Consider the following 27,993-nt stretch of genomic DNA (forward strand, 5'->3'; position numbering starts at 1 on the left):
TGAGATTTTATTTAGAGGACGGACTAGGGCTGTTTTCCAGCAGGATGGGAAAATATAAAACCTTAAATTTCATTGAAATGACCAATAGAGGCGAACTTATAATTGAACTTTAAGATACTTAAGATTTTTCAAAATAAAATAAATTATACACAAAAAAAACAGATAACTCTCATAAAAAATATAATTTTATTTTACACATTAAAATGCGTTCGTTACATTATTCATAATAGAGATCTAAAGATTAAAAACCAAAATAAAAATAAAAAATAGAAATAATTGAATAATAAAACAAATAATAAAAACAAAATTACAGTTAGTGTGTAATGTTTTATACTTCCATGTTCTTAAATTTATTATAACACAAAATCTATTCTTCTTTTGAGTGGATTTAGAAAAGAATATTGAAAATTGTTAAGCTCTCACGGATTTTCCTCTAAAATAAAGTTCCCTTTGCTTTCAGTATTTTAGCTTTGTTACTATTAAGTATTTAGAGCGAGTGACTTAGTTAAGCTAAAATTAGGAGAATTCGGATGTATTTAAACTAGCAATTGGAATAATTAATAATAATTATAATAATATTATAATAAAATCATTTTTAGATCAAAGTTTGGAAAATTATTTTACTAATTAAAAGGACATTTGAGGGTACAAAACAAAATATGAGTGCAATCAATGCAACCGGGTAACTTTTGTTGCAACCCTCTTTTGAAGACTGTACATATAACATTTTGTTAGTTGATTAGCTAGATAGATTTGCGATGATTTCAAAAAAATATTGGCTTTGTTTTCGGTAACCTATTTTTTGTTTTTATGCCCATCAACAGATATTTTTACCAACCAGTTTGAGGTAGTCGAAGTTATTAGTTATCTTCCTAACTGTTGATGATTTAAGTTTTGACAGTATGCCAATCTGTTTAGCTAAGACTAATTTGTCAAACACAGAGAAACACTCGAAAGACCGCAAATGAAACAAGCCAGTGAGTAGTAATGTAATAATACAATAAACTGATAATTGGCTGATGCCTACAAATTTTAAAGTTCCTATTTTCCCTTACAAATGATATAATTATTTGTCAGTATTTTTTTAAAGAACTTAAAAAACATTGGAAATTGTAATTTGTTCCTATTACATACTACTGGGACATTAAAAAATATATCTAATTTCCTGAAACATTTATCTTCAACTAATTAGTTGAAATTTTATTTTATCATATGTACCGCCGAAGAAACTAGTACAAATGATTTAATTTAATAAAACCAAGAAATAAATTTAATACTACTAGACAATAAATGCACTATTTGGTTGACTAAAAAAATATTTCAATAAATCAACTATTAAAAAACAAAAATTAAACATCAACTCAGTCTAATTATTATGAACGTTTTTTGAATTGCAAAAAAAATATCATTAAAAATCCTTTTCCAAAGAAGATGTATTTATTTAATCATTGGCCTGCGTATTGTTTGAGTATTTTACTCCATTCCTTTGGATAATGCCTTTGTATGTGAGCTAAAACTTGTTGAATCTGTTTCACCTCACTTGGGGTACACTTTGGACATGCTCCTCTTAGCACCAATGGGGCGTAAGCTGTTAACAAAGAAATAAATTTATTATTGAAAAAAAGAACTTTGTTTGTAATTTTAAAATTTAAAATAAAATAATGCAAAGTTTCACTCGACTTTCTTTTACTATTTTCGAGGTAAGATTTTGATCTATGGACGAAATTCCGACAAAATGTTGGGAACCATTTTTGAATAAATCTTTAAAAAAAGCGATTCTTTCGTTTTTGGGGATTTTGTTCTCTAATTTTACAGTCAGGTGCACAGCAATCATCTTTCTGCGGTTTTCCGTTTTAGAGATATATTGTTCTTTGAGATATGCATTTACAAACTGCAATCGTAGAGAGACCATTTTAAAAACCACTTTTTCGAAACTCAAAGTGAATATTTCCATTGAAAACTTGTAATCGAACCTTTCAGATCATCGCAATACTTTCCTTATCTAAAAGGAGAAAGTAAAAATATTATCAATATCAAACAGTAAATTCAATTCAGAAAAAGAAAAGTGAAAAAAAAAAAAAAGCAATCTGGAGTAAACTAGACAGAAAAGTTTCAAGTTTGGCTGTTGTTAACAGAAAAGTATAGGAGGGTGTACCAGTCAACCGGCGGGATCAATCCAGTTGATTAAAAGTTCGTGTAAACTCTCCTAGCCGGGCTTTTTGCTTTGTTGAAAGCTTGTATTTATGTTTGTTTGTTTTTTATTTCTTAGAATTGAATCATGTTTGATAAAATGTACAATTATTTTTAATCATTTATTTCTGTTACTAAAAATATGTATTTCGCTAACCATAACTTTACTGAAATATGTCTGTTATTTTTTTGAGTTGATGCATCAATTAGAGCAGTTGAACAGGTGTATATGAAAATGTAGCTAGAAAGTGCAATATCGGGAGTGTGATTAGACTAATTTCGATATTTTCAATGTTAAGAAATTAGAATGTTGGGCCAACAATTAAATTAGCGTATTCATCATCATTCCTCGCTCGAATTCTTGCAGGAGATTAAAACTTTGCCACCATTTAAATTTCTCACATAGGGCAGAAAAATTAAACCCAAAATTGGGGGTCCTTATAAAGTCCAAGGTACCTTATTGGAGGCTAAAGATCATGTGAGTATATGGAAGGGATTATTCATTAGGAATTGGCTTAGTTATGGTCCTAACACAAAGTGGAGGAAAAAAAATCAAGAAAAATGCCCAAATCGACGACACGGGTCTTTCTCCAACTTGAGGAGTCCGTCCACATATAGCAACAATTCCAAAATTGTTATTAAAATTTATTCTGAAATAATATTTCAAGTTGAACATCACCTCCCCTACTACGCTCTAGAACTTCCATTCGAATTTTCTAGGAAAAAAGCATTTACGTAAAATCAAATAGAATCAACATATTTAATGTCAAATATACAGAAAATCGATGGTGTAATTTTAGTGAAAGTCTCAAAGAAGTATAAAAAGCAGAAAGTAAAAAAAAAAATGTTAATTTATTTGTTTTTTTTAACAATAAAATGTACTTTTTAATTATTATTATTATTATTATTATTTATGGTACAAATAAAAGTTTATTTATTTGTGTAATTTTTAATCGGAAATATATTTACTTTTAAGTCTTCTTCCAACCGGATCGCAAGCTCCTTCTCCTAGTGCACACTTCAACTGTCTGGCCAGGTATCGTTTATCTTTGAGAGCCGCTTCTAATGCCTCGTCCGACACAGCAGATCTTCCTTCTCCGGCCAAACTCAAGCAAAACATCGCCATTAGCACAATCAACCCCTTTTAACAACGAATATTAAGGATTCAAGCAATGTAAGCAATAATTCAATTTAGTTGGTATTTGTAAAAGCTGTCGTAAAACATCCTCCCAGCTTTCTTTTACGTGACTCTTTATTCTTTCTTTTTTTTGCCATCACTTCTTCGGACTGAAATAATTGTATTAAATGATAAGTACCATCAATCCCACAAAATAAAAATAAAAGTTAAGCAGATAATTTCCTTTTCTATATTTTTTGACATCACTTACTAAAAAACATTACTTTTAAATTGTAATCAGTTTTGTTGGTAAAATTCATCATGAAGGGTAAAACTAAATTGTGTCTAATCACTAAAAATACTTCTGCTACTCTAGTATTCAGCATAATTATCTTCTCTTAATTGTCTACTTCTTTTAATAAAAGTTTTAAACAAACTTTTTATTTACGTATATTGAATTGTTATCGATGCAATAATTTTTTTCTGAAACTTATAGCTTACACTTAATTTTTAATATTTTATTTCTTTAAATTAATTTGGAAAATTAGTTTCAGTTTTACCCAAATAGAATAATGACCCAGTAATAATTAAACCAAACTGTAATTCAAGAAGTTTTAGAATCAGTTCTCTTTATCGCCTAGCGCGCTGCTTAACTGCTGGGGTGAATCCAGAAACAGTTTTAGTAGATAACGCTAAAGGAAGACGCGGTATAAATCATTAACTTAAGTCTTATCTGCTTAATTAAATAGTTTTTTTTAGACGCAAAATAACTCTGAGAAGACGGCTAAGTGAATAAAAAGATATATCGAATGAATTATTATTTCATTTAGGCTGATTCGTTTCAATATTGTTTTAAATGTTATATTTACTTGATAAATTTTTCCGTGAAACGGAATTGTGTAATAACGGATTTATTTATTTTAAGGCATTGAATCTAATTTTGCATTTAACTTCAAATTTGACCAGCAGACGTTAGATTAATTATGGACTTCGGCAAGTTCGCAGCTAAATGTGGCTTATTGTGGCAACCCCTTGTTATCTGGTGAAAAAGAACTTACATTTCTTTAAGCCTAAAGTAGGTTTATCCAGTCGACTTGCGCCATCATCGCTAGGGACAAAAAGATGTCGCAAATTAACGGCTGTAGTGCCATCAAACAGGAACCCCCCTCACCCTAGGAACTCTGAGATGGTCAGTGAAAATATTTTCTGAACCTTCCAGCTAGATGTACGATTTAAAGTTACTCCTTACCAATCACACAGAACTGTGAGCAAAACTCACAAAAAGAAGTATGAATATACTAGTATGTTGTAACTTAACCGTTCTAAAGTTTTCTTTTTAAGATTTTACTTATTTACGCATTTGTTAAATTATTAGAATCACATATTCAGCCAATTTTATTCAGCAATAATTATTTCCTAGTACAAATTCAATAAATGTAATTCCGTGTTCTTCTGTATGAATTCGCGCGCCCCCCGCATAAAATACATACATCTCCGACTTTACAATCCTTTAAACATTACAAAACGTACAGAACCCGTTGAACAAAGTGCCAAATTTTATTTAATTATTTTTACTTCATCATTTTATAAAATATTTTAAGATTCATTTACATTTTATAAAAATACCATATGTACATATAACCTTCTTCTCTGTGAGCAAGTGTAGTGTGAAACGGTAACGTAAGTGAAGTAGAAATCACTCTACTGAACTGATTACTCTGCCTATGGTGAAGAGTGAAGATCCGAAACCCGTCAGAGGTACAATAAAAGATATCCAGCACTGTTGACCTAACCGCATTTTCAACGATTAATTATTTCATTACTTTCATCTAGAATACATCTTTTTTTTTGAGTAATTGAAATTATCATTTTAAAAATTCATTATTTTTAAAACAAATTTTCATATGTAAAGCTTTCTTTTGAGTAACTGTACTCTTCAGTCTATAGGAATAGACTGAATTATTCACACGTACCTCAAAACTTTATCTGTAATCTTCACTTTATCTGCTCAAAATTTATAAATTATTTTCGCATAATACTTCACATATGTACTTCTAAACTCGGAATTGGGTTGGTAAGTTCCCCAAAATCGCCTTTATCTTTTGCAGTTCTCGTCACTATGACGAACAAAATTTATTCCTAGCTGCAAATTTACTAAATATTTATGTTTCCCAGATCTTACTGAGATTAGAAGTGAGTAAACGTCACAACTTCCACGGAACCCCACAAAGTGAATTTCCCTGAAAATTTAAGTTTCAAGTCAACTATAACAAATCCTCCTCTGAAATATAAATTTTTCATCCTTTTTCCTGCCCTTACAATCATCCTAGAGTTGCAGAACTTGCACTGAAATAAATACTGAATGCTGGTGCAATTTGAAACATATTAAGTGATTACAAATGAAAGTAATTTCTTTACCCAAGTAAAAACAAAACTTACTGGTTTTTAATTTGGCCTTTGTTTGAGTTTAATCACCTTTGTTTGCAATCGTTTCATATTTATAATTACTTTTCTTGCCCATGAAATTTTCGTAATTTCTTCCAAGGACTACACAGTAAATCTTTAACTCCGATTAAAAACTTCTTTCAGTTAGGTAGTTAAGAACATGTGTTTTATAGCGTTTCCATTATAATCAGATTTTAATCATTAGTTTGCAGCAGCAGCATTGTTAATATTAGTTTACTTTCGATTTAATGCTTAAGAGATTTATACCCTTTTTGATGTTTTCAAACTCTCAACGATTAAGAGACCTGGGAATTCTTTATTTCTTTCTCCTACTTTGATATTTATTATAAATTTTTCATATTTATGAATTGATAATAATTAAAATGTTTTAATTATATCAGTAGTTCCACTAATAACATTAAATTAATAATTCAAAATCACCTCGTCTCCTGAATGATGATTCTAAGTGTGTCTCTTTTAAGGAATAATTTCAAATGAGAGGCGTCTCCTCAGTAATCAATCTTAATTATCTTTCTCAATAATAGATAATTTGATTTACCTCTTTATTAAGGTGCTCAGCAAGAGAATTGTCACTTATGAATAAGTTTTTAAACTCACCCAAAGGAAAATAACTAATGAATTGTGAAATTAAATCGGAGCTCTTGGCTACCAAGGTTTTTATTTACATGCCAGTTCGCTAACTACATCAACTAATGTCGTCTTAGGCCTGTTCTGTCTACATGAATAGAGATGTTGTATCCTAGGAACCTAATTGTGCTAGTGCTATAATTATAAAGTATAAAACTACAAATATTTTTTAGAGAAGATATTAAATGCAGCGTATCAACGCATGATCAGGTGTGTATTTAAAATGTAAATAACAATGTACGTTTGCGCTTTAATTAAGTTGCCATTCTAATATTTTATGAGGAGAGAGAGGGTTGCTTGCAATAACGGGAGGGACCAGAATTAGAAAAACGTTTACTTAACTGCAGAGTTCCTGGGGTTCTCTCTTTTGCAACCCAAATAAATCTCAGCCTCATTCTATAAATGTTTACACTCGAGTGGAACTATTACGGAATTATATTTATATCCATATTTTTATAGCTTGTACTGAGGCGTCACATGGAGAGAATGGCTGCTGGGAAACATTACTGTGGAACGATAGATGGCAAAGTGGGAGGAAGAGCATTAATTAGAAAAGAGGATTCTCGCAACGTTTAAAACGGAGGACAAAGGCTGTGAGTTGTAAAAAAGACTCATTTTTCTTAATATTACAGGCATTAAAATTTATTGAAGGACCTTTATATAAATTTAAAGTACACACAAAGTATTGACAAATAAACAATAGATGTACTGTTAAGGTCAGTGGGTTAATTGGGTTGCCAAGACTCTCGCCCAAAATATTTTTCGAATTAAAAAATATGACTTTTATTAGTTTCACTTCTATTTTTTAGCCCACGAACGTAGTTTACTCTTGAACTGTGTACTCTATGAACTAATGTAAGTCTAATGTTCACTAATTACATCAAAGCCTCTAGCTCATTTGTAGTTCTTCACTCTTGTCTAGAATAACTGTCTAAAGAGTTCGCGTTTTCGCAGACTAGGCTTTGGCTCTTTCGGTATTCATCGAAAAGATACCCATTTAGTGTTATCTAACAATATCAGGTTGTTATTTTAAATTATAAAACCTTAACCCAAGTTCTCAGTTATTTTCTAATCATAAAGCTCATTCGTCAGTGCCGTCGTACCAACTTGCTAACTTGTTGTTTACGTGAGTGATTAAATGTTAGAGTCTTAACCGCAAAAGTTTATCAAATGCACCAAACAAATGAGATTTAAAAATATGAAGAATCCTGTGTAAACCGCAATTCGAAAATCCACTAAATACTTTGTCCAAACTGCAAGAAGGCGAAGTGAAAATTATTGTTTATGGCTTGCAAATGAATAAGATGCAGAAAACTAAAAACTCTTAATATTTGAATAATAATTCAATCCCAAGCACTGCTCGTAACTGCAGATTAGATAGATAGCATACAGTCCACATGCATAATTCTACATAACAGGCATTACAAGCAAATGTTCTCTCATTCAGTGCGTTTGTTTTTCTCTTTAATACAAATATTCTTTATCTTAACTATCATAGCAATGTTTTCAAGCTTTCATCTTTGCAGTTATATCATTTTGTATTGTTATTTGCAAACCCTAAACCGCATTATTTTCTCAGAACGCTCTCAACCTTCTTCTAACAAATCAAGTTTTATTTTGTACTTCTAGAGAGGGAATGCTAAACTATTTAAAGTTATAAAAAGACAATTGATTATACAGTTACGATTGAAACATCCAGAGTATTCTTTTTCCTTTTTAAATCCATAATTCAGACTTTTTAACGAAAACTCAGTTACTTTTTTACCTTGTTAAGTAATTGACATGATTCTGTCTTAGCAGTTACCACATTTTTTCTTTTTGTTTAAAAAAATGAATTTTTTCAACGACTGCGTCTTTAATTGTTTAAAATTCTTTGAATGCATTTATATATTCATATATTTGAAGTTTATCAGGTTGTTATTTTAAATTATAAAACCTTAACCAAAGTTCTCAGTTATTTTCTAATCATAAAGCTCATTCGTCAGTGCCGTCGTACCATCTTGCTAACTTGTTGTTTACGGATATGTGGTGGAAAGGAAACGAATGTTTGACGATATATACAGGTATTTAGATGCACCATTTCGCTACGAAGACATTATATTCTCCACCAACAGTTATGTGCTTAAGTCGATAGCAGAGCTAGCAATGAAATATGAATGTATTTAGAAGCTATAGCCGAATTAGAATGAATGGAACAAAATGCTTAGAGAAGGATTACGTGATTTTAATTTTGGTTAAGCGAGAAGGATGGCAGGAGCACAGAGTGCTGCTCCAACCATTAGCAGTAGTTTATGTAAATAGCGGTATATAGTAGAATGATGAATGTGTGAAGCGAATGTATTTGTAGGTAAGAATGGAGAGTAAGTGATATTCTAGTGATAAGCACCTAGACGATGCTGGCTGTATGGCGGAAGCCAATGCCAAAAAAAGAAAAAAAAAAAAAGTTTATTTATTAATCGTAAAAAACACTAATTTCTTTTACTTAGGTTGAAAGAGTAGAAAAACATCAAAATATCTAAGTAATTTATCTTCCTAAACAGTAAGAAATAACTTCGACGATTCCAGCTGCACAACTTGCATTTTCAACATTTACAGGCGACTGCTCTCAGTTCTCTTGGGAATTGATAGATCTTTAGGTTCAATACGTATGTAGCCCTGTTTTCCGTTGTACTTCATCTACATAACGACTAGACGACTTTCTCGAATGTTCGAAACTTGAATAATAATGCCCCGATTTTAAAAAAATTCTAAGCAAAGAAACAATTTTTTACCTTCTCACACGAATTATATTATGTCCCTGACTTATCGAATACCAAAGATAAGTGACATGTTGAGTTTCGTTAAATATTTAATATAGATCGTATTTTAAAAAAAAATCTTAACTTCAACTTCCTGAAGCTCATCTTTGGTATTTCTGCATAGTTAACATTGTGCATTCTTTCATTATTTACACAGGAAAAGATTTCTGAGACAAAAGGTTGTGGAAGTAAATTGTATATAGAACATGTTAGCCTCCATAAAAGACTACGTGCTTGGAAACTAAAGACACCATTTTTATTTACGTAGATAGTTATGTAGATTGCATAATGCTATTGTGGAGTGTTATGCATTACCAGTTGCTGGAGATATTTCATCACAATGGTTCCAATTTCTCCATGTAAAAAATGTTAAGATGGGGTTTCGATTTATAAATTTCAAATTATTTCAAAAGTTTAATCATTTAAAAACTTATAGCAGAAGTGGTAATTGTAGAACTGGTATGATCTAAATGTTAGGAATCCTTAAATATTAATTTTGTGCACTAATACATTTTCCGCCTTTCTATCAATCTAAAAATTAATGGTAAATATTTTATATTATTCTATAGTGAAATAAATAAGTTTAATAAGTCAGGTAAAATGACAATAAGAACCCATTGTAGGGAATGTATTTTAATTTGGCATACATTAGCCGAAATCCTTACCAGAGAACAGGTGTTGTTTTATATTTGAAGTCTGTTATTATTTGGTTTGGATTTCTTTAAAAAAAAAAACATTTTTTTACACATAGGGCCTCAAAATTGAAGTGACCAGATATTTTGAAATGAATCAACTGATGTAAAGAGATCATTTTTCTATGTAAATCTGTAGATAGCTGAAAATTTGAATACAGATAAAAGAAAATACGCTTGTTACGATGGTTGAAATAATTAATGCCCAGCATTATAAATCTAACCGAAGTGTAATACCGGCTTAGGGGCGCTAATGACCATAGACGTCGATGCGCCGGCAAAAAAAAATACCGGCTTAGGAAGCTTTTGAACTAAGTTAAATTCCTGTGACCTAAATAGTTGAATTTATTTTTTGTCCTCAACTTTACTTCAAGGAATATGATTTAAGGGTAGTTAGCATTAGAGTGGGAATTTCTTTTAAAAAAAAACATGTTGGACCTTCCTCATATAAACAATATTGTTAAATTCAAAATAAATTTTAGGAAATGTGCTGTGGTGAACATTATAGCAAATACTTGTATGTTAATATTAGACAGACTATATTGGAAAGTATACTTTGTCGTCTTGTCTAAAGGAAGGGAAAACATGAAGAATAGGAGACAGTGCACAGCTGTCACTTCTCAGTCGAATAGGATGAATCATGGCAGGTTGGAAATTAGGGACATACTGAGAAAATTGGCTTTTCCCTGCCACGTACTTCCTAATCAATACTATCTCCATTCTTTTTGCTTTCTTTTGTGATTGATGTTGACTAACCAAAAGTTGTTTCGGTTATTAGTCTCTCCCCTGATTCTACAATAATAATTACAATAGCAGCAATGATAAAACTAATTGATTTTTTCTTCACAATAAAATATTTCATTTGTTTAACAGTAGTTGTACTCCGGTGCCTTTGGATAGAATGACTAAGCGGATGGTACAGATTAAGATGTTAATGTCAATTGCTTAAAAATAAGCAATTTCACGTACTAATTGCAGTCGGAAACAGTTTCTTTAGTGTCTGCCCTTCTTCGCATTTATCCATTATTTAAGCGGAAAGATTCATTACATTAATGTCCTTATAAATTTACTTTTATAAATATTGTTTGGTTCAAATTTTTCTTTTTCTCTTTTCGTGAAGTAATGTGTTTAGCGATGGGAACGTGTCAAATTCTCTCTAGCTCAGCCAAAACCACTTACTTTGATTTGCAATTTTTTTTTCTCTTTTATCAAAAGAATCGTAGAATACAAATACGCGCAAGAATGGCAAAGTAGATCCAGGTAGTATTGCTTTATGTACATCTCTTCATCACGAATGCAAGGGGATGCCTTGCTGATATATTCTTTCTTTAAATTTGATTAATTTTTAAATAAATTACGAGTATTCATTCCTTCAGGACCATACACTTGACCATTTGAAGAGGTGCCTTACGAAACCTCTCCTCAAAATGAATATTTATATACTACTGTAAATTAAAAACAAAGACAACTTTTGATATTTCTAATCCTGTTTTGCTGGGAATAGGTCCTAAAAAAGTGTTTTTATCTAATTGATAATTTTGAAGAAACATAGATGACATTTATGAGAAATAAGTAATTGAGACCAAGATCCTTTTCCCCAATTAAATTACAGGGCAGACTCAAATAACTTATACCAAATATATCCATGAGATCAAAACTCATCAAGGAGGCAGCCAACAGCTGCTATTGAAGTCGTCTTATATCAACCACGTATAACCTTACACGTAACATCCATCAGGATCCAGACGATAGATAAATAATAGTTTTTATGTCCTACACCTATCAAAACAGAGTTTAAAATAAAACAGAAAAAGCGAAGATAAAGAAGTAAGGAAAAAACTTGTAGAAGAAGTTTATGAAGAAAATCGTTGGAACCATTTTCGAGAAGAATGCTAAACAAAGTTTGTAAAAAATCAACCAGTAAAGTATAATTTTCGGTTGGCTGATAATATATATTGAGTGACAGAAACAATTGTACTTCAACTAAATATAAAATGTTTGAATTTGGTCATTCTTTGTATTTGAATCGTCAGAATTGCTTTTGAAGTGCCATGCCTTTGAATTTAATATTTCTTTATATTTTGAGGGCACCCTATCCACAAATATTTCAAGTTTGGGAAAAATAAGAGAACAGTGTCACTTTATACTAAGTAGATAATAATTTTTTATTACTTCGGAGGATGTTCTAAACTTTTTAAAATTTGGTATGCATTTTACTCATAAACTTTTAGCATAAACAATATTTCTTTCGAACAGAATTACTAGCTTATCCCTTAGATAATCTCTCCCCGAAGTGCTCCCTTTCTTTTTTTAAAATTATTCATTGGTTTGTCTTATGTTTAGTTTTAGATTACATACTTTTGGTTGTCGGGAAATTTCAGGGGAGAATTTAGTTTGCTGAGGATAAGAAAAGATTGCGAAGCATTGCTTTTGATAATCTCTTACAAAGAATTAATAAAATCTGTTTTTTTATTTTACAGATTCTACAAACTGTTGTTGAAGTTACCATTCACTTAAAAGGAAACTGGAAACTGCTAACACTACAGAATGACATAATGCCAAATAATTTTATTTTCAAGCATACTAACTTTAGGATTAGCGAATTATTGTAAGTAGATGAATTTTACAATTAAGTGAAACATTCTCTATCAACTAACGTTTAGTTATCTTTTAAAACAAGCAGTAAGCTAGCATTATTATTTTTTATGATAAGTTATTGATGGGAGGGGCCTGTTTCTGAATAACTTTCAAACATTTATTTATCCTTATTTAAGTGTGGGAAGAATGAGGGAGATGCGGGACCATACAGTAGAGAAAATAAATGGGATTTGTGTAGCTCTTTAATAATTAGATTGTTTGGGGTGATGAGCCAGAGTTTGCTTTGGGGAACGTTAATCTCAAATACTTTCACACATATTCTAAAAACATTTATTGAATTATTGGTGTCTCAGTGAATACGTTGCATGTTTGGAAATCTACAGGGATCCAAGATCGTATAGTAATTGGCCAGTTCACTTCCCTCCTTACCAGTTCAAGTTTTTAGAAATTTAAAGAAATTCATTGAAGGTTAGAAATTTCGGAAAGATTAAAAGTCCCTTCAGTAAAGCTGCTCTTTCAGTTTGGATTTTTGATTGAAATTGAATACCGAGTCGACATTTTCTTCCTTTTTACATTTTTTTTTATAATCAGTTCAAAATAAACATATGTTTGGGAACGTACACACTCATGTGCGAATTCTGAGATCCTCATTACGGCTACCCACTTTCTCGTATTTCAAAATATGTCCCAAGAGCAGTACTTCTTGTTCCAGAATTAAGAAGTAGTAAAAATAATAATTCCGGTTAGCAAATTTTTCATTCCAAATTTAACTCATTCATAAAACTTTCTCTAAGAAGAGCGAAAAAGTTATTTATATATAATCATAATATTATATTTGATAAGAGCTGCACCGAATACATATATATAAAAAGAAAAAACTGTTGCCTGTATCAATGCTAACCTATATACCGTGTTAAATTTATTATGTTGTATAGAGCAATATAACCTAATCCGGACTGATATAATGTTGGTAGGTGTAAACAATGATAAATATCCTCACTATCCTATTGAGAGATGTTATAGTTATTGGGATGTGCGCAGTTTAGAGAGTTATCCACACCATAAACATATTTCATTGTTCTGTTATACAATAACAATTCATGTATAACGCATAGCCAGTCTACTGTATTAGTGGTTGGTTTAAAAATAGGAAACATCTTTTGACATCTACGTTCTTAGTTTAAAACAATCTGGTTCGCAACACTTGCTGTCCCTACTGTAATACCTAAACCTGTAATTGTACATCTTGTTGTAGGTGCAGGATGCTATTATAGCATTTTTTAGATTAAAAATAATAGTTGATTTAAAGAAAATTAGGATAGAATTTTTGTCCATTACAACAAAAAATCTTGAGCTGGAGTAAAATTTATTCAAAAAATTTCTGTTATTATTATATTTCATAGGAGAATGTAATGAAGAACATTACTCTTTTATGTACAATTCAGAAAAGGACGTTTGCCGACCACTAGTCAATATCAGGTAATTGTCTTCAGGGAGAATTAAAATTACCATGTCATTTTCAGGAAATGCAAATATTTATTTACTGATTGGGTATAAAAATGCATTGCTGCTTATTTAGGATCACATATTTATGTGATTTGAATCAATTTTCTCGCAGAGCGTAAAAATAAAAATAAACAAATGCAATGTGAAACTAGCTGTGAAAAAAGGGTTCTGAAATTGGTCGCTAAATTCAACAAAATATAAAAATTAATCAGTACTATCACATATTTTCGAGTATTCATGAACAATATATACTGTACTTCCACCTAATAGATAGCGCCCAATTGGTGTCAGATGAGACCACTTAGCACTGTAGCACAAACAGATGACACTGTAAGAAGTGGGTAAAAGATGGCACGGATAACCACTCCCTGGAGTCAACAAACTCCTCACTCCCAGTACTTCTCTGGATAATCTGAAGAAGACTCTCACAAATTAAATCTAGAGAATTTTAGGGAGGTATTCCTTTCCGTCTTCTGATAGCTTCTTATGCTCCTTAAGGATGATCTATCCTGGAACAGCAGGACGTCGGCAGTTTGGGAAAACAACTCCCTAGTGCAACACCCCCTCACAGGAATGACGATGGCTTACTCAAATTAAGAATACTAGACATCAGGATTGTGTTATGCAAAAATTTTAACCAAAATCCGCCTTCCGACAAAAAATGATATTTTACTGAGGCGATGTTTTCCAAGTACTTAGGTATTCATCAAAATTGGCTCCATTGATTTTCAAAATACTCTTTTAACTTTGTTTATTATTTTTTTCGTATTTTTACTCTAATAATAAACGCTTATAACTTTTATTTGTTGCACTATTCTTTTAGGAAAATTAATTTATTTTGTGTTTCCAGGAACCTGCAATTTTAAACATGTCTCTAGATGCCATTGTATAATTACTGTATCACCGTGCACAGTATGAGAAATATCAGAAGCATACCGGTAGTAGATATTACGGTAATCCCTATCAGGCACCACTTGTACATACTATACATTCAGCAAAACTCGATTCAGGTATCAGAAAATTAGTGAAATAGAATTTTATTTATTGGAATGGAATTTCGTGTGTGTTTTTGTTTGTTTTTTGCTTTTTTTCTATTAGTTTATAAACATTTTCTAATAATGTTTAAATTTGTTTGTGGCCAAAAAGAAATTTTCTCTTTCTGTGATATATTAAGGTTAGGTTAGATAAAAAACTATATTTAAAAAGCCACATTACTGTGCCTAACTTTTCTACTAACAGATTAGACCTAAAACAGGTCTTTTTTAATCGATGCGAAAAATACTTTACTTCTACTGTGTACATTCTTTTGCTGTTGGTCCTTAGGTTTAGACCTCGTATCATCTCCTTTTCATTTATTGAAAACAAAACAATTTTAGTTTAACATAAATGTTTTAACTGAGATAGCACTTAACAGTATCTTTTTTTTTAAGTTAAAATGTGTTTCATGGTTACAGAAATTGTAAGTTTAAAAGTGATTTAATGTAAAACATTAGGAAATTGTGTTCGCCGACCATGATAACAAAATCTGATTTAAGATATAGAAAAAAAGAAACAACGTTTGATTTGTTTCATTTGTTTATCTGAGGGTATGTCGGGAAGCGTAGGAAGAAGGGACATTGGTCACTTCCTCATTGAGCGAGAGATCTGCGCTTTGTGTTCCCATCTTGATAGCAATCATCAATTTGTTTAGTCTCCCAGACTAATGTACTTGAACTCTCGTTTACTATTGTGTTTCAAGGACTATCGCACGAACAAAATTCTAACTGTGTGTGTGACCCTTCCCAAGAAAGCTGGCATACTGTCCAACTAGTACTTTTTTTTTTTATCCCACGGAAGGTCCCAGTTCGTCACGCGTCACCACTTTCTCCTTCTTTAACCGGTTTTATAACCAACTAAAGTCATATGTTTTCCAATAGGAAGTAAGTTTTTTGTTTTCCTCCCAAACCGTTTATCTCACGGATAAATTTCTCTCATTAATTTAATGCATTTACCTATTTATTTACTTACATACTAAAATTAGGTAATTTATATTACAAAATATTACTCAAATTCATACAAAAAAAAATGTATAAATAAAGGGAAAATGGGCATGTGATAGGTATTGGTTATTATTACGAGTTTCAGTTACAAAAGAAGTAACGCGAATTGGGTTTATTGATGAATATATATATATATATATCTTGTAATTGTTCACTAATTATTGAGGGACCCATTAAGGGAAATCCATTGTATAGTTGCGGAATAATGAATTAGAAGAAAAGGAGGGGCGCGGAAGAATGTCTCAAGGCTTGAGGCTGAAAAAAAGAAGAAGGAGACTTGGTATCCCTTCTCTCTGATTAGGAATGCAACTAGGAGATTTGGAAGTATTAATGTTGAGTGATCTCATTTAGCTATGCTCTTTTACACAAAATAGGAAATATTATTGTAAATATGGTAGAAACCGAAGTGCTGTCTAATATCGTTAATTTTACCATCAAAGCACGATTTTATCTGCATGTTTTATCAGCCCACGTGGTTTTTATATTTGTGGACGGAATTTTGATTCATCACCAGAGGTTTAGTTAGCAAGTGCAGTTTATGACCGAAAGTGAAATTCTCTGAACTAAAATGATGAAATGATTTTACTTCTTCTTTCTTTAAGACCGCAACAATTTTCTCTAAACTTCGGGTGCTATTCATCAACCTAAATGTCTACTGCTTTTATTGGGACTTGGAAATTGTGATTTTTCTCTATAGTATGTTGCATCAAGGGTTAAAGAGGAGGTTATTCTTAACTGTTATACAGGTCTTTTTATTTATACATGCGAAAAAGCTGTGTACACTCATAAGTAGTTCTTATTTATTTGCGGTAAATTAAATTTTAAAAGAAAAATTGTATAAATTAATTATTGAAAAAGGGAAAATCCGCATGAGTCTTTCTCACCAGATTTTCTATTTTTTTGAAGAACGCAATCTAGTCCTTTTTGCTTCTAAAAGTGTCCGAAATAAATTAGCATTTCTTATTTTTTACTTTTTCGTTAAATTTTTATTTTTACTTGATTCCTCTGAAATATGGAGTTAATTTTGAGTGTTCAGAAGAATGTGTTCTATATATTGTATAAGGGAAGAGCTGACTGATGAATTTAAGTGTAATAAGTGTCAAGATCCAGTTGTTGAAAACAACTTATACCCCCTTTTCCTAAATTTATGGTCAATGAAGAATAAAAAATTCTATTTTTCCGTTTGACAAAATATAATATTAAGTGCATGCAGAAAGAAAGTAATAAGAGGGGGAACCGTTTTTATTAGTAAGTCCCAAGGGATGTTAATAAATGAACTTGACACATATTTAACATTCAATAACTTCTCTGCATGCTATTCCCCCATTTTGATTAAAATTCTATCCAGTTGAACGTATTATTTGAATAAGGAAATAGAAAATTTAATAAAAGCTTATTTGTATAGATTGCTGGGGAATGCCGCTTGTAATTTTGTTACATGTTGATGAAGATCGCGCTTGCTCCATCCCTTTTAATAATATCAAACAAATACCTGGGGCAGTTAGGTGAACAAACAATCAGAGATTCAATTTAGTGTCTGGATGTCGGCAGTATGTTGAGAAAATATGACTGTTTTCTATTCCACTATATTTGGATGAAGATTGTTTCTATGGCATTCACCTCAGACTTAGTAGTGAATCTATTCTGTTTTAATAATTAAACTGAGTAAATGTCTATTTATCACCTGGCAAATCTAAAAATTTACTTTATGGTTAATCTTTATTATTATTTCTTTGTCTACCTCATTTTACATTTGTAATTATTCTTCTGTAGACATAATTATGTAATTGAGAAAAAGCAATCTTAATCATATAGATACGTTAACGGATGATGAATATTTGATTTCCTTTTAACAAGAATTCTCGCGAGACCCTATGTTGCCTAACTAAAAAAGGCCTTAATCGCTAAAAAAGTCTTAATGTTATATTAAAGACCTTCGTAGAGTTAACCATGAGCAGCTCTATTAGTATTTTTTGAAGGAAATAACCTCTTGAGATCTCAAAACACCTTCAAAATTAAAGAGGGGAAATAACATCAAAATTAATACGTAGGTTTATTTATTTTGCAGTGCTAGGAGTATCCTTGTTATGGTTATTATCTGTGAAAAGGGTTGGAGACAACTTAAGGGCCAATTGTAAAGCAAATATAATTGTAAGTTGTGATGTTAAAATAACATGTTATTTTATGTGAACAGGTTTATCATAAACATTGCAACGCAATGCATAGCTAAGTAAAAGTTGCTCAATAAATTTTGCAAATTTCAAATTTTGAAACTTTGATAAGTATGAATTCATTGCGACCGATATAATTAATGAGTTACAACCAATTTTCTGTTTAGTAAACCTGATAGAATGTTACAAAGAGAAACTTATTTAGAGAAACCATTTATTTTATTAAATTTACATGGGTTTATGGTGAATATCACGATTAGTTGTATATTGTTCCGTTATGTTAAATTCACAGTTAATTTGATTAACGGCTAAATTTATACAATGTAATTCACTTATTATGGTAATAAATAATTGTGTAGTTAGGTGAAAGATATACTTCCCATTATAATAAAACAATATGTAAGTTAATAAGCTAGTTACAGTTAAGTTGATAAATATAAATTTGGTGGCCACCAACCTGCAGTAACATAGAAGTCCTCATGTTTGTTAATGGGTGTATATTCTGTCCGGTATGAATACAGTACTAATGGGCTAAGAAAGAAAACAACGTTAGAAAGTTCTTCTACCCCTTCTCCGAGGATATCTTCTCCTTAACTATCTCCCACTTCTAGCAATATCTTGCTGTCTTATGTAAACGATAGTATTACTACCTTGGTAACGTTTTAGATGATACGGGTTTCATAAATCTCTATTTAAATTAATCACTAAAATTATCAAAAGTTATGTATAATTACGGAAGAATTGTGTATTTAAAACATGTTGAGCACTTCATTCCCTAAATAAGAGTAATGCAAGTAATATATTTAGTAATAATATGGCTCTCGTATGGCTCACTTCAATTTTTTGTAAATCATTAAACATTTCATGATGTTGAGTTAATATCTAACTTCTCTGTTTCAATAGAAGGTTATCATTTCTCTGATCGCCATGGTCTACTTTTCCTGACGAGGTCTTCGCCTCCGCCTTGTATCGCTCTAGTGGATCTTGGAGGAATCTTGAAAGCGTTTCTTCCTTATCTTCTCTTTTTGTTTAGTGCCTTCAGTTTTGCAACTGATTAAAAGGCCTAACTACAATAAGTTTAGTAAAGCATTTTTTTTTTACATTCTTTCACAAGTCTAATTATATTTTTCAAAGCATTGCTTGGAGCACTCAAAATATATTTCCACAGAATTAACAGTTTACCTAAAAACTATTTTACAATTCAGTCAATCTCACAGATGTAAGACGAATACAGCAATACTTAATAATAACAACAACTAATGATTTTTTTTAAAAAAAAGGATGAAAAGTTTAACTCCTATTAACTATAAATGCTATACAATTCTGAGTGAAACAATTAACTTGACTGTTACCTCCTTGTAAATACACCTTGGTACATTCCTTCTAGTTGGTGGCAGTTAATGTTGAAATTCATATAAGGTCCATCAGGAGCCAGTTCTTAATGAGTTACTCCTTCAAGTGCCCCTACAATACAAGATTTTTTTTCCTAAAATTGCTCTCTTGTACCAATCGAAAATTGCCGTTTGACTGGTATAATCCATAGATGCGCAAGTCTGAAGGATTTTTAAGAATTGGTCAGTATCCAGTCTTCTAGCAGTCTTAGAAAAGTGAGTTCTTGCGACACAATTCTAATCTTCTAGCTTTCCATTTGGGTAGAGATGGCGACTAATAGGTTCTTTAGATTGTGGAAGTTCTTCAGCTAGTACATCATTTATTGTTAGATTTTCTTGGACAACATCATCAAGTTATTATTGACATTATTAGAATAATTTATTGTTTATTATTGCTATCCTAAATCAATTTTTTGCCAAGGTCGATTAACCAACATTGCATTTTTGAAACTGAGACCGTTGAACAAAACAACTTCTTCTTCGATTGTGTAATAATAGTTTTAGCCAAGCATATTCACAGCTTTAGTTACTTTTCCCAGATAGACGAAACTCCTGGATCTTGTTTATAATTATAGGTAAATGTGTGTGGTTTTAAAATCTGAGCAACTTCTTAATTATAGTATATTTCTTTGATACTCTATTATCTAAGTTTTATCTTTGCATTTCTCAGGTTAATGGATAGTTACGAATCAATTAAAATTTGCTTCAAGTTCTTTTAATTAAAACTTCAGCGTTATTAAATAGCATTAACAAGTTACCTTTTATAATTTAGTCAATATTGATTGATATAAAGAGGAAAGAGCGTTTAATCGGTTATGTTAATGATTTTATAGTATCACTTCTATACTTCTACAAAAACCATTTAATCAATTAAAGTTTTAGATTGATTGCCTGACTTTAGAAACAAAAGCAATAGCTCTCGCTCGTGCTGTCGATTGAATCAACTGTTGGGGAAAGTGAAAGCAAAAAATAAATAAGGTAAAAAAGCCTGGTGGCCACACTTGTATTGAGTTTGCTGAAATAATAATAAAAAAAAAAAAGCCAAAACAACCAGCAACTGTCGTTCATTAAATCACCTAAAAAGAATACACTGTCAGACCATGTGTAGCATTCTGTATAGCTGTAGGTATAGCAGGTGACATTCTACACGTACTAAGCACCATCCGTCCCTTGTGGCACATCGCTCTATCAGACCGGCTGCTGCATTCTAGTTTTCATTTAAATTTCTCTCTTGTTATCCAACTTTTCTGTTGTTCTTTCTCTATATTTTTTTTATTTATTTATTATATTTATATTCGTTGTTTTAATTAATGTTGTAGTTTTCAGTCATTCAGACTGAAAAAAAACAACACAAAATTAACGTCACCAACTGCCTAACTGTTACAACTAATTATCCTAACTGTCTTCCAACTTTTTTTTGATTAAATCATGCATTCATTATAAATATACAATTCTGACTGAAACAATTACCACTTCACGATGCTATAGACAAACTTTCTATTGTTGCATTTAGATTACGTTAAAATATTTGGGGTGAAGGGGGTCGTCCAGTTCAGCTGGCATTGAAGAGGCATTGTTTGTGCTGACCCCTTTATATGATCTAGTAGGAGAAACGTTTCCTTAAGAAGACAAGTTGAGGGGAATAGCCATTGCCATTTTTTCGTGTTATCCTCTCTCATTAACACCTTGAACACTTAACATCGCCTATAGAATATGTTATGTACAAACACTGACAACGGGAGCTAAATAGTTCTTTTAGGTCCCATGTAGTTTTAATTAATAATTTTCTTTCAATTTTATTAACATTTTAATCACTTAAGAAGTTGGGAGAAGATTAAACCAGATTGTTTACTGTATGAAGCTTAATCAATTAACTAAGGCTTATTTTTATTAGTTCAATATATTGAAGTACAATGTGTTCGTGGTTTATTTAATGTACTTTGAAGAGATATTCTGGAATGGTAATTACACGAGATAATACATTTATTATTTCCAAAAATTATAGCTGTTTGTTCTTTAAGTATTTATTTTAATTCTTGAAGTTTGAACTTTAATTTTTTATTTTTTTTTTAGCACTTATTTGACAGATTTTGAGATTTCTAAAGTTAACATTTAGAATAGAAAGTAAAGGGCCATTTAGGTAATTCACCTTCCAAACACTAGTATATTGGTTTGGTTATCATTCTAACAGATCCTATTAAGGAGCATGAAGAAAAGATCCCGATCCCTCTTCCTCCCAAGATAAATCTTTCAGAGTGGTAACCAAGTACTAGCGAGAGAGTACATTTTGTGGCATAGGACCTTTTAACTTATCAGGACATCAAAGAGAGGTTTGGGCCCCACAGGTATAAAGAATGCTGCTACATACTCTAAAACTTCCTCAAGTTTGTCTCCTTTCCTTTTATACTACTTGGCACTGTCTCCTTTTCCATTCTCATTTTATTTTGAAAAACATTTTCTTACATTGTTATATAGTACAACTTCTTAAGAAAAGAGAGCTTTCATTAAATGTGTGAGTCTCTTTTTTCTGTTTCTATGTTCGTGCATGTATTGTAATTGATCCAATTTAAAAAAATAATAATAATAATAATTGACATAATTAATATTGCGATTAATTAAAAGTAAGAAGATTAAACATCACATTTCTTTCTCACTCTATAATTTTCTTCTTTTAATTCTCAAAATTTCTGACATTTGTATTATCTTCAATAAAACTGTAAATAATAAAAATATAAAATAAAATAAAGTGGTTTCAAATAAACGAATTTTCATTAGTGGTACAGAAACATTAATAATTAAATAACTCCAAGGACAATGATATTGATCGTCTGCATTAATTGAACCTTATCAGCCCACAAAATATTTGCCAAAAAGTTAGAATCTTCGACAACATATTTATTAGGTATATAAGTTCATAATTCCACTTGTTGATCGAAATCTTCTGTTGTAAACCTAAACTCGGATACACATGAAGGAGAAGCTATTCTTCCAGTTGTAATTCTTCTACCATATAAGTTTGGGGAAAGTCGCAATGCAATTACGTTGCAATGTGTCTAGTACCTATGAATGTCCAAAAGTGCTGTAATTACATTTCTTCGTTGCCAACATTACTTCCCTGGTGAATGCTATTATTATTATAAATAACCGCTGTTTCTGTATCTTGAAGAAGCCTCCTAAGACCGAATAGCCTACGGGAAAGTTGACGTTTGGCTATTTCCGTATTTTTTTGATGCATAAAAAGCATTACCATGGCAGAAACCAAAAAATAAATTCAATATCAGCATATTCAGCTGCTCCCAAGCACTTTATTTTATTATAAATTCTCAACTATAGAAAATATTTGTTTTTAAGTAACCGTTGATGACAGTTTTATTATTTTTGTTTTATTGTTAAATAGAGATATAAATGAACTAATAAAAACTTCTGCTGCAGTTCTTTAACTGATCAAATAATTTTCAAATAATAAACAGTTTTAGAGAAAATCGTATCTTTCTAGAAGAAAACGATCACAATCACTTACTACTATTTTTAGCTGTGAACAAACCTGGAATCTTAGCAAAGCCCATTGATAATATTATATAATTGAAGGTACGTAATAAATTCTACTTTAAGGACAGCTTTGACGGTAGCCTACCGACACTTTCTTCTAGAAGTTCCCTTGCTCTAATTTGCCAGCGTATGTGATTCCAATAAAAGTTATAGGTCTGCCTATATAATATATGCCTTAATTACAAATTAGGAATGATTACATTGCTAAAATTTAGATTAATTAGGAAACATTTTTTAATATGTTGTTAATCTTTCATTATTTCATAACAAGTTTTGCTAATGGTTGTTCTAGTAGTAATTGTAGCGAGATAATGTATTATGACTTCATGGAGATTAAATATTAGCAAATGTACGTTAATGGTTGGTACTTAGCTGTTTGAAGTTTATTTAAAAGGTGCTAGCCGACCTTGTTGTGATACTGAATTAAAGAAGAAAAGCAGTTGATTGTAGAAGATAATGATACAAGAATGGTTCTCTCTCAAGAGTACCATGGTTTACTCATTCCATCGCCAACTGTACAAAACCAGATTTGAACAGAATTTCTCTCTCTCTCTCACCCATATCTGGAAATTATCCAGCACATGTGTGCCCAATTACAATACTGGCTGCACAAACTAATTACATAATTCCTAATATACACATGGAACATAACCCCAATCCTAACTATACTAACTCTCCCACTTATAACACTGCGTTATTACTTATATTTTTGCATTCGGTTTAGTAATAATTTCTGCAATTACTGTTTTATATTGAACTAAACTAAACTAAAAAAATTATTAATTAGAAGTATAAATATTTGCTATTCATGTAAACATTTTTGTTTCCTTAGTTGGGATATTAGCTGTATCTGTTTGAAATTAACTTGTACTTATTGCAAATTCAACTTAATCTTTCTCGTTTTTTAGCCTTCAGTTCAATGGTTTCCAACATTTCTGCAATTCTTTTAAAATTTATATTTAATTAAACTACCATTAGCCCCATTATTTAGGGCTAATTTTGTAGCTGACTAAAATTAATAATAAAATGATTGTATTTACAAAAGCATGCCAACATTTTTTTATTTCTATATTATTTTTAAGCGTAGCAGTTTTTCCTAAAATTATTTCCTAAATTACCTTAAAACCAGTCCTTGTTTTTCCTCAAAGCGTCTTCATCATTTGTATAACCAAACCATTATGACTTGACCAAGTGGGGCAACATTTTAGAGTTCTTTTAATTATTTTGTATAAACTTGATTGTCTTTTATGTTTTTTAGTTGCCTAGCCTCTTTGAAAAAGGAAAAAACAGAAAGAAAGAAAGAAATTAGAATAAAATTAGGAAGGATCTCCATCTCCTCAGATAGGCTCAGGAAGTTCGAACAAAAGAGACTAAAGGAAGCAGCCTTACCCACAAGATAAAACGCCACGACCAATTCTAAGCATGTTTGAAAGTAATACGATTAAAAGAAGCAAGAAGGCACTCGGACGGGTGTATACAACAGTAATTGATTAGATTCTGACACTGAAGAAAGACATCTAACGAACGAGCGATAACTAGGTAAGTTGAAACTTGAAATATGCTGCCCTTACAAAATATAACGAGCTTACTTTAACTTTTCTTGGTAGTTGAAGCTGTTCGCTAATTTTCTTCTTTAGTAGTTGTTCTTTTGTAAAATTTTCAATAAAAGCAATATCTGCTAAGCTGCTCCAATTTGCAATCTGTAGATGTAATTGTAAATGAAGTTTTTTAAAATATGTTTTTCATTTTATTTTTTAAATTTTGATGTTAAAAAAAAATAAACTTTCAATTTTCACAAACATAATTGTCCTACAGTTTTGTTTTTCTACAGGTAAGAAGTAATTAATAGTCGTGTCAAGTTTCCTAAATTCTCGGGAAATAATATATTTTAAGAACCAACTAAGTTTATAATTTAAGTGCAGCCAGGGTATACTAGATAAGAATGGACAAAATTACGTAACTAGCTGTAATTTAGTTATAATTCCAATTTTTCTTGCAATTTATTTCTACATTTACCACTTAGTCATCAAATATCATTTCCTCTTATTTGCAAGTTTCGGACTAAATGGTAATTTGAAAAGTAAAGTTCTTAGACCTAGCATGCCACGTACCGACTTAATCTGGCCTTACGCTTTCTAGTAGGTCGCGATACGCTTGTATTTCCAGGGTATCACACTTGGATTCAGCCGCTGTGCATTCAGTGAAAGGAAGAGAGGAAACGTTTATATTCTAGCAACCAGATGGTGACTGTTGGCAAAAACGAATGAAACTGAAAACCCCGGCCTTGAAAAAAAGGAATGTCATCCACAATAAGTCACATTTCTGCAAAGGTTACGGTTTTTTAACCTACAGTTCTATGTAGACTTTCAGGTACAGATGAAGAAGTGATCTGCCTGTTTGCATTCGTTTCAATCACTCGGTTGCAATATTTATTGCAACTTGTAAAAAGAGGATCTTTACCTGCTAGACAATCTGGGTTATAGTGCTGGATATAAATCTGTTTGATTACAGTGCCTTGGGAAGCATCCTGTACTCTCAAATTTGTAAAAAGAGCTGAAAAACATGGACAAAATTGTACTTGAAGATCTCTGGGCTCTTAAGATCAGAGACATTTTTGAAGACGTTATTCTTTAATGAAGAAGGATTTTTGGTAATGCACCAGACTCGAGTCACAGATTCTAGTCTAGCTTGATTTTTCTCTATCTTGAAGCTTTTTTTTTTTCACTCTTTGTCGGGTAAGGTTAATCTGTTACGAAATAAACTGTCCAAATCTTCTGGATGGCAATATACTAAGATTATTAATGACGGGCTCCATTGTCCTCTGCTGTTTACATGTTTTAATTTTTAAAAAATGAAATCTCTTTTAATTAAGATTTGTCTTGAAAAAATAAAATAAAATAAGATGCAAATAACTTTGTTTTATCTTCAGGTGTATATGAAGGGAGATATCTTTAGAAAGAAAGCCGCTGTGTGGATAGCGGAGTCTTCTTTTATTGGATTATGTATCCTTCGATCTATCTGGATATTGTTATTAACCGCAGGATGTCAGAAGTTGTGTTTATTTTAGCATTAAAATATTCTAAAAGGTATTTTGGATAATTTAACTTGCTTACCTATTTATCTTCCTGTGGAATCATCAATTCTCTCATTATTTTTAATTCTAAAACTATTTTTTTTAATTCGCGCATTAGTAGCGCATTCAGTAAGATAGTAAAAAAAATTCTTAATATATTTGTCAATAATCTTGGTTGTGGAATAATTGCTCCAACAGTGGTCTTTTTATTACTATTTACTAATGTCATTACTGAATATCGTCATTCAAAACAAATTTTATGTTTAGAACAACCAAGTATAGCCTTCATTCTCCAATTCCCCCAGATTTAGTTAAGAGCATTAATTGGGGTGAAACAGGAGACATTAACATAGCTACTTAGGTACACTTGAGTAACAATTACTAATTGTGTCTGTGGTGTTAGGTTCTATGTTTATTCTATGCAGTTTCGGTAAATTTATTTATTTATTTACAGTACGGGCAATCACCCTGTTATAATGAAGTATAATTTAATGTAATTTTTTATAAGTAACATACAATTTGTACAATGTACATTTAATGGTCGATCATTTCCAAATTAACATTGAAATACCATATCTTCGGACATATTAAGTTGTAAGAGATCGTTAGGAAGAAAAAAAATCTTAAAGCAATCTATGGGATCGGACGTGGGAACCCAGTGCACTAACCACTGAGTATGTATCATGCCTGTAAATGATACTTAGATATATTCATTTCTGACTAATTCCATAAAAAAATCATTTATACTCTCCTTCCAGAAATCGAACGGGAGACCTCGCACTTATAACCCATGTCATATTCGCTGCAGCACCTAATTTGGTAATTAGACGTAAAGCACGCCAGAAAAATTGGCATTCATATATTTATTTACTTCTTTGATACTCAGTCATAAACCGGACTTCTTGAAATTAGAGAAGTAATTAATTATATTCTTTATTCTTCAGTAAGTGTTGACTTATAATAATTTTTAAAACATTTCGTCTGAACACGTACAATTAGACCAATTCCTTACCTGAGAATTCTTTGAATTTACCTGAGACACTAATTCAAATTAAAGATATAGCTAATATATATATTTATATTTGTGTGTGTGTGTGTGTTTGTGTGTAACACCAGGATTTTTGATTGTTTTGAAGATGTACCTGTTTTCGATATCCCAAAAAAACTGACGATTGGACAATGGGCGTTGGTGATGAAATTACACATTTCAAAATACTTACATAATACAAAGTTTACATATTTATGAAATTTTTGAAATCTATACATTATTTAAATGACGTTAAAGGAAAATCAGTTTATGGAAATAACATTAATATGTGTGTGGAAGGAACATATTTGAACTAGGACATATGTTCAGCTGTAAAATTAATACATATTACAACAGAAGTATGTTCGCTAATCTAATTATCAAACTTGCATGACAGTTCAGTTCATATTTACTAATTAATTTCCACATGACCGGTAATAATAATTGATGAGAATCATGTCACTTACGTTACCTTGATTTTGATGTCAAATGTTGCATCTATTTCATTATTGTGGCCACTATTCCAAGCAGATTTTGTAACATTTTCCTCAATTTTCTTCTGAATTAGAATGATGAGTAATGGTTATTCAATTCCAGTTTCTGTGAAGCTAATATAATAGACTGGTTCAGTTAAAAGGACATTTGTTGGCTATTATGCCGTATTAATTTTAGTTTTTAACCATTAGAATTCGTCATATCTATCTTTAAAAAATTCTGTTACGAAATCCCATCTAACTTTCTCATAGTAG

At 31.1% G+C, this 27,993-nt stretch overlaps 1 protein-coding gene and 1 long non-coding RNA gene across 3 annotated transcripts; one reads left to right on the forward strand and one right to left on the reverse strand.

The window, feature by feature from the left end:
* Positions 1-167: 167 nt before the first annotated feature.
* On the reverse strand, positions 168-18,817 carry LOC141448471 (putative odorant-binding protein A10). The gene is made up of 3 exons (XM_074116845.1): positions 18,662-18,817; positions 3,160-3,331; positions 168-1,588 (listed from the first exon to the last, which is right to left on the reverse strand). Exons 1-3 carry the CDS (start codon positions 18,683-18,685, stop codon positions 1,446-1,448), a joined length of 339 nt encoding a protein of 112 aa, XP_073972946.1. The 5' UTR covers positions 18,686-18,817; the 3' UTR covers positions 168-1,445.
* On the forward strand, positions 3,224-27,452 carry LOC141448474 (uncharacterized). Of its 2 annotated transcripts, XR_012455078.1 has the most exons (7): positions 3,224-3,364; positions 6,860-6,993; positions 12,371-12,498; positions 14,845-15,004; positions 24,403-24,683; positions 26,074-26,230; positions 27,354-27,452. It is a non-coding gene; the product is annotated as an uncharacterized lncRNA (long non-coding RNA). The 2 variants fall into 2 exon arrangements; XR_012455079.1 differs by lacking the exon at positions 27,354-27,452 and having other exon boundaries at positions 26,074-26,233.
* The last annotated feature ends 541 nt before the right edge of the window (positions 27,453-27,993 follow it).

Source organism: Rhodnius prolixus, unplaced genomic scaffold (genome assembly GCF_049639745.1).
Source record: "Rhodnius prolixus isolate KJV_2025 unplaced genomic scaffold, Rpr scaffold_37, whole genome shotgun sequence".
NCBI classification, from domain to species: Eukaryota; Metazoa; Arthropoda; class Insecta; order Hemiptera; family Reduviidae; genus Rhodnius; species Rhodnius prolixus.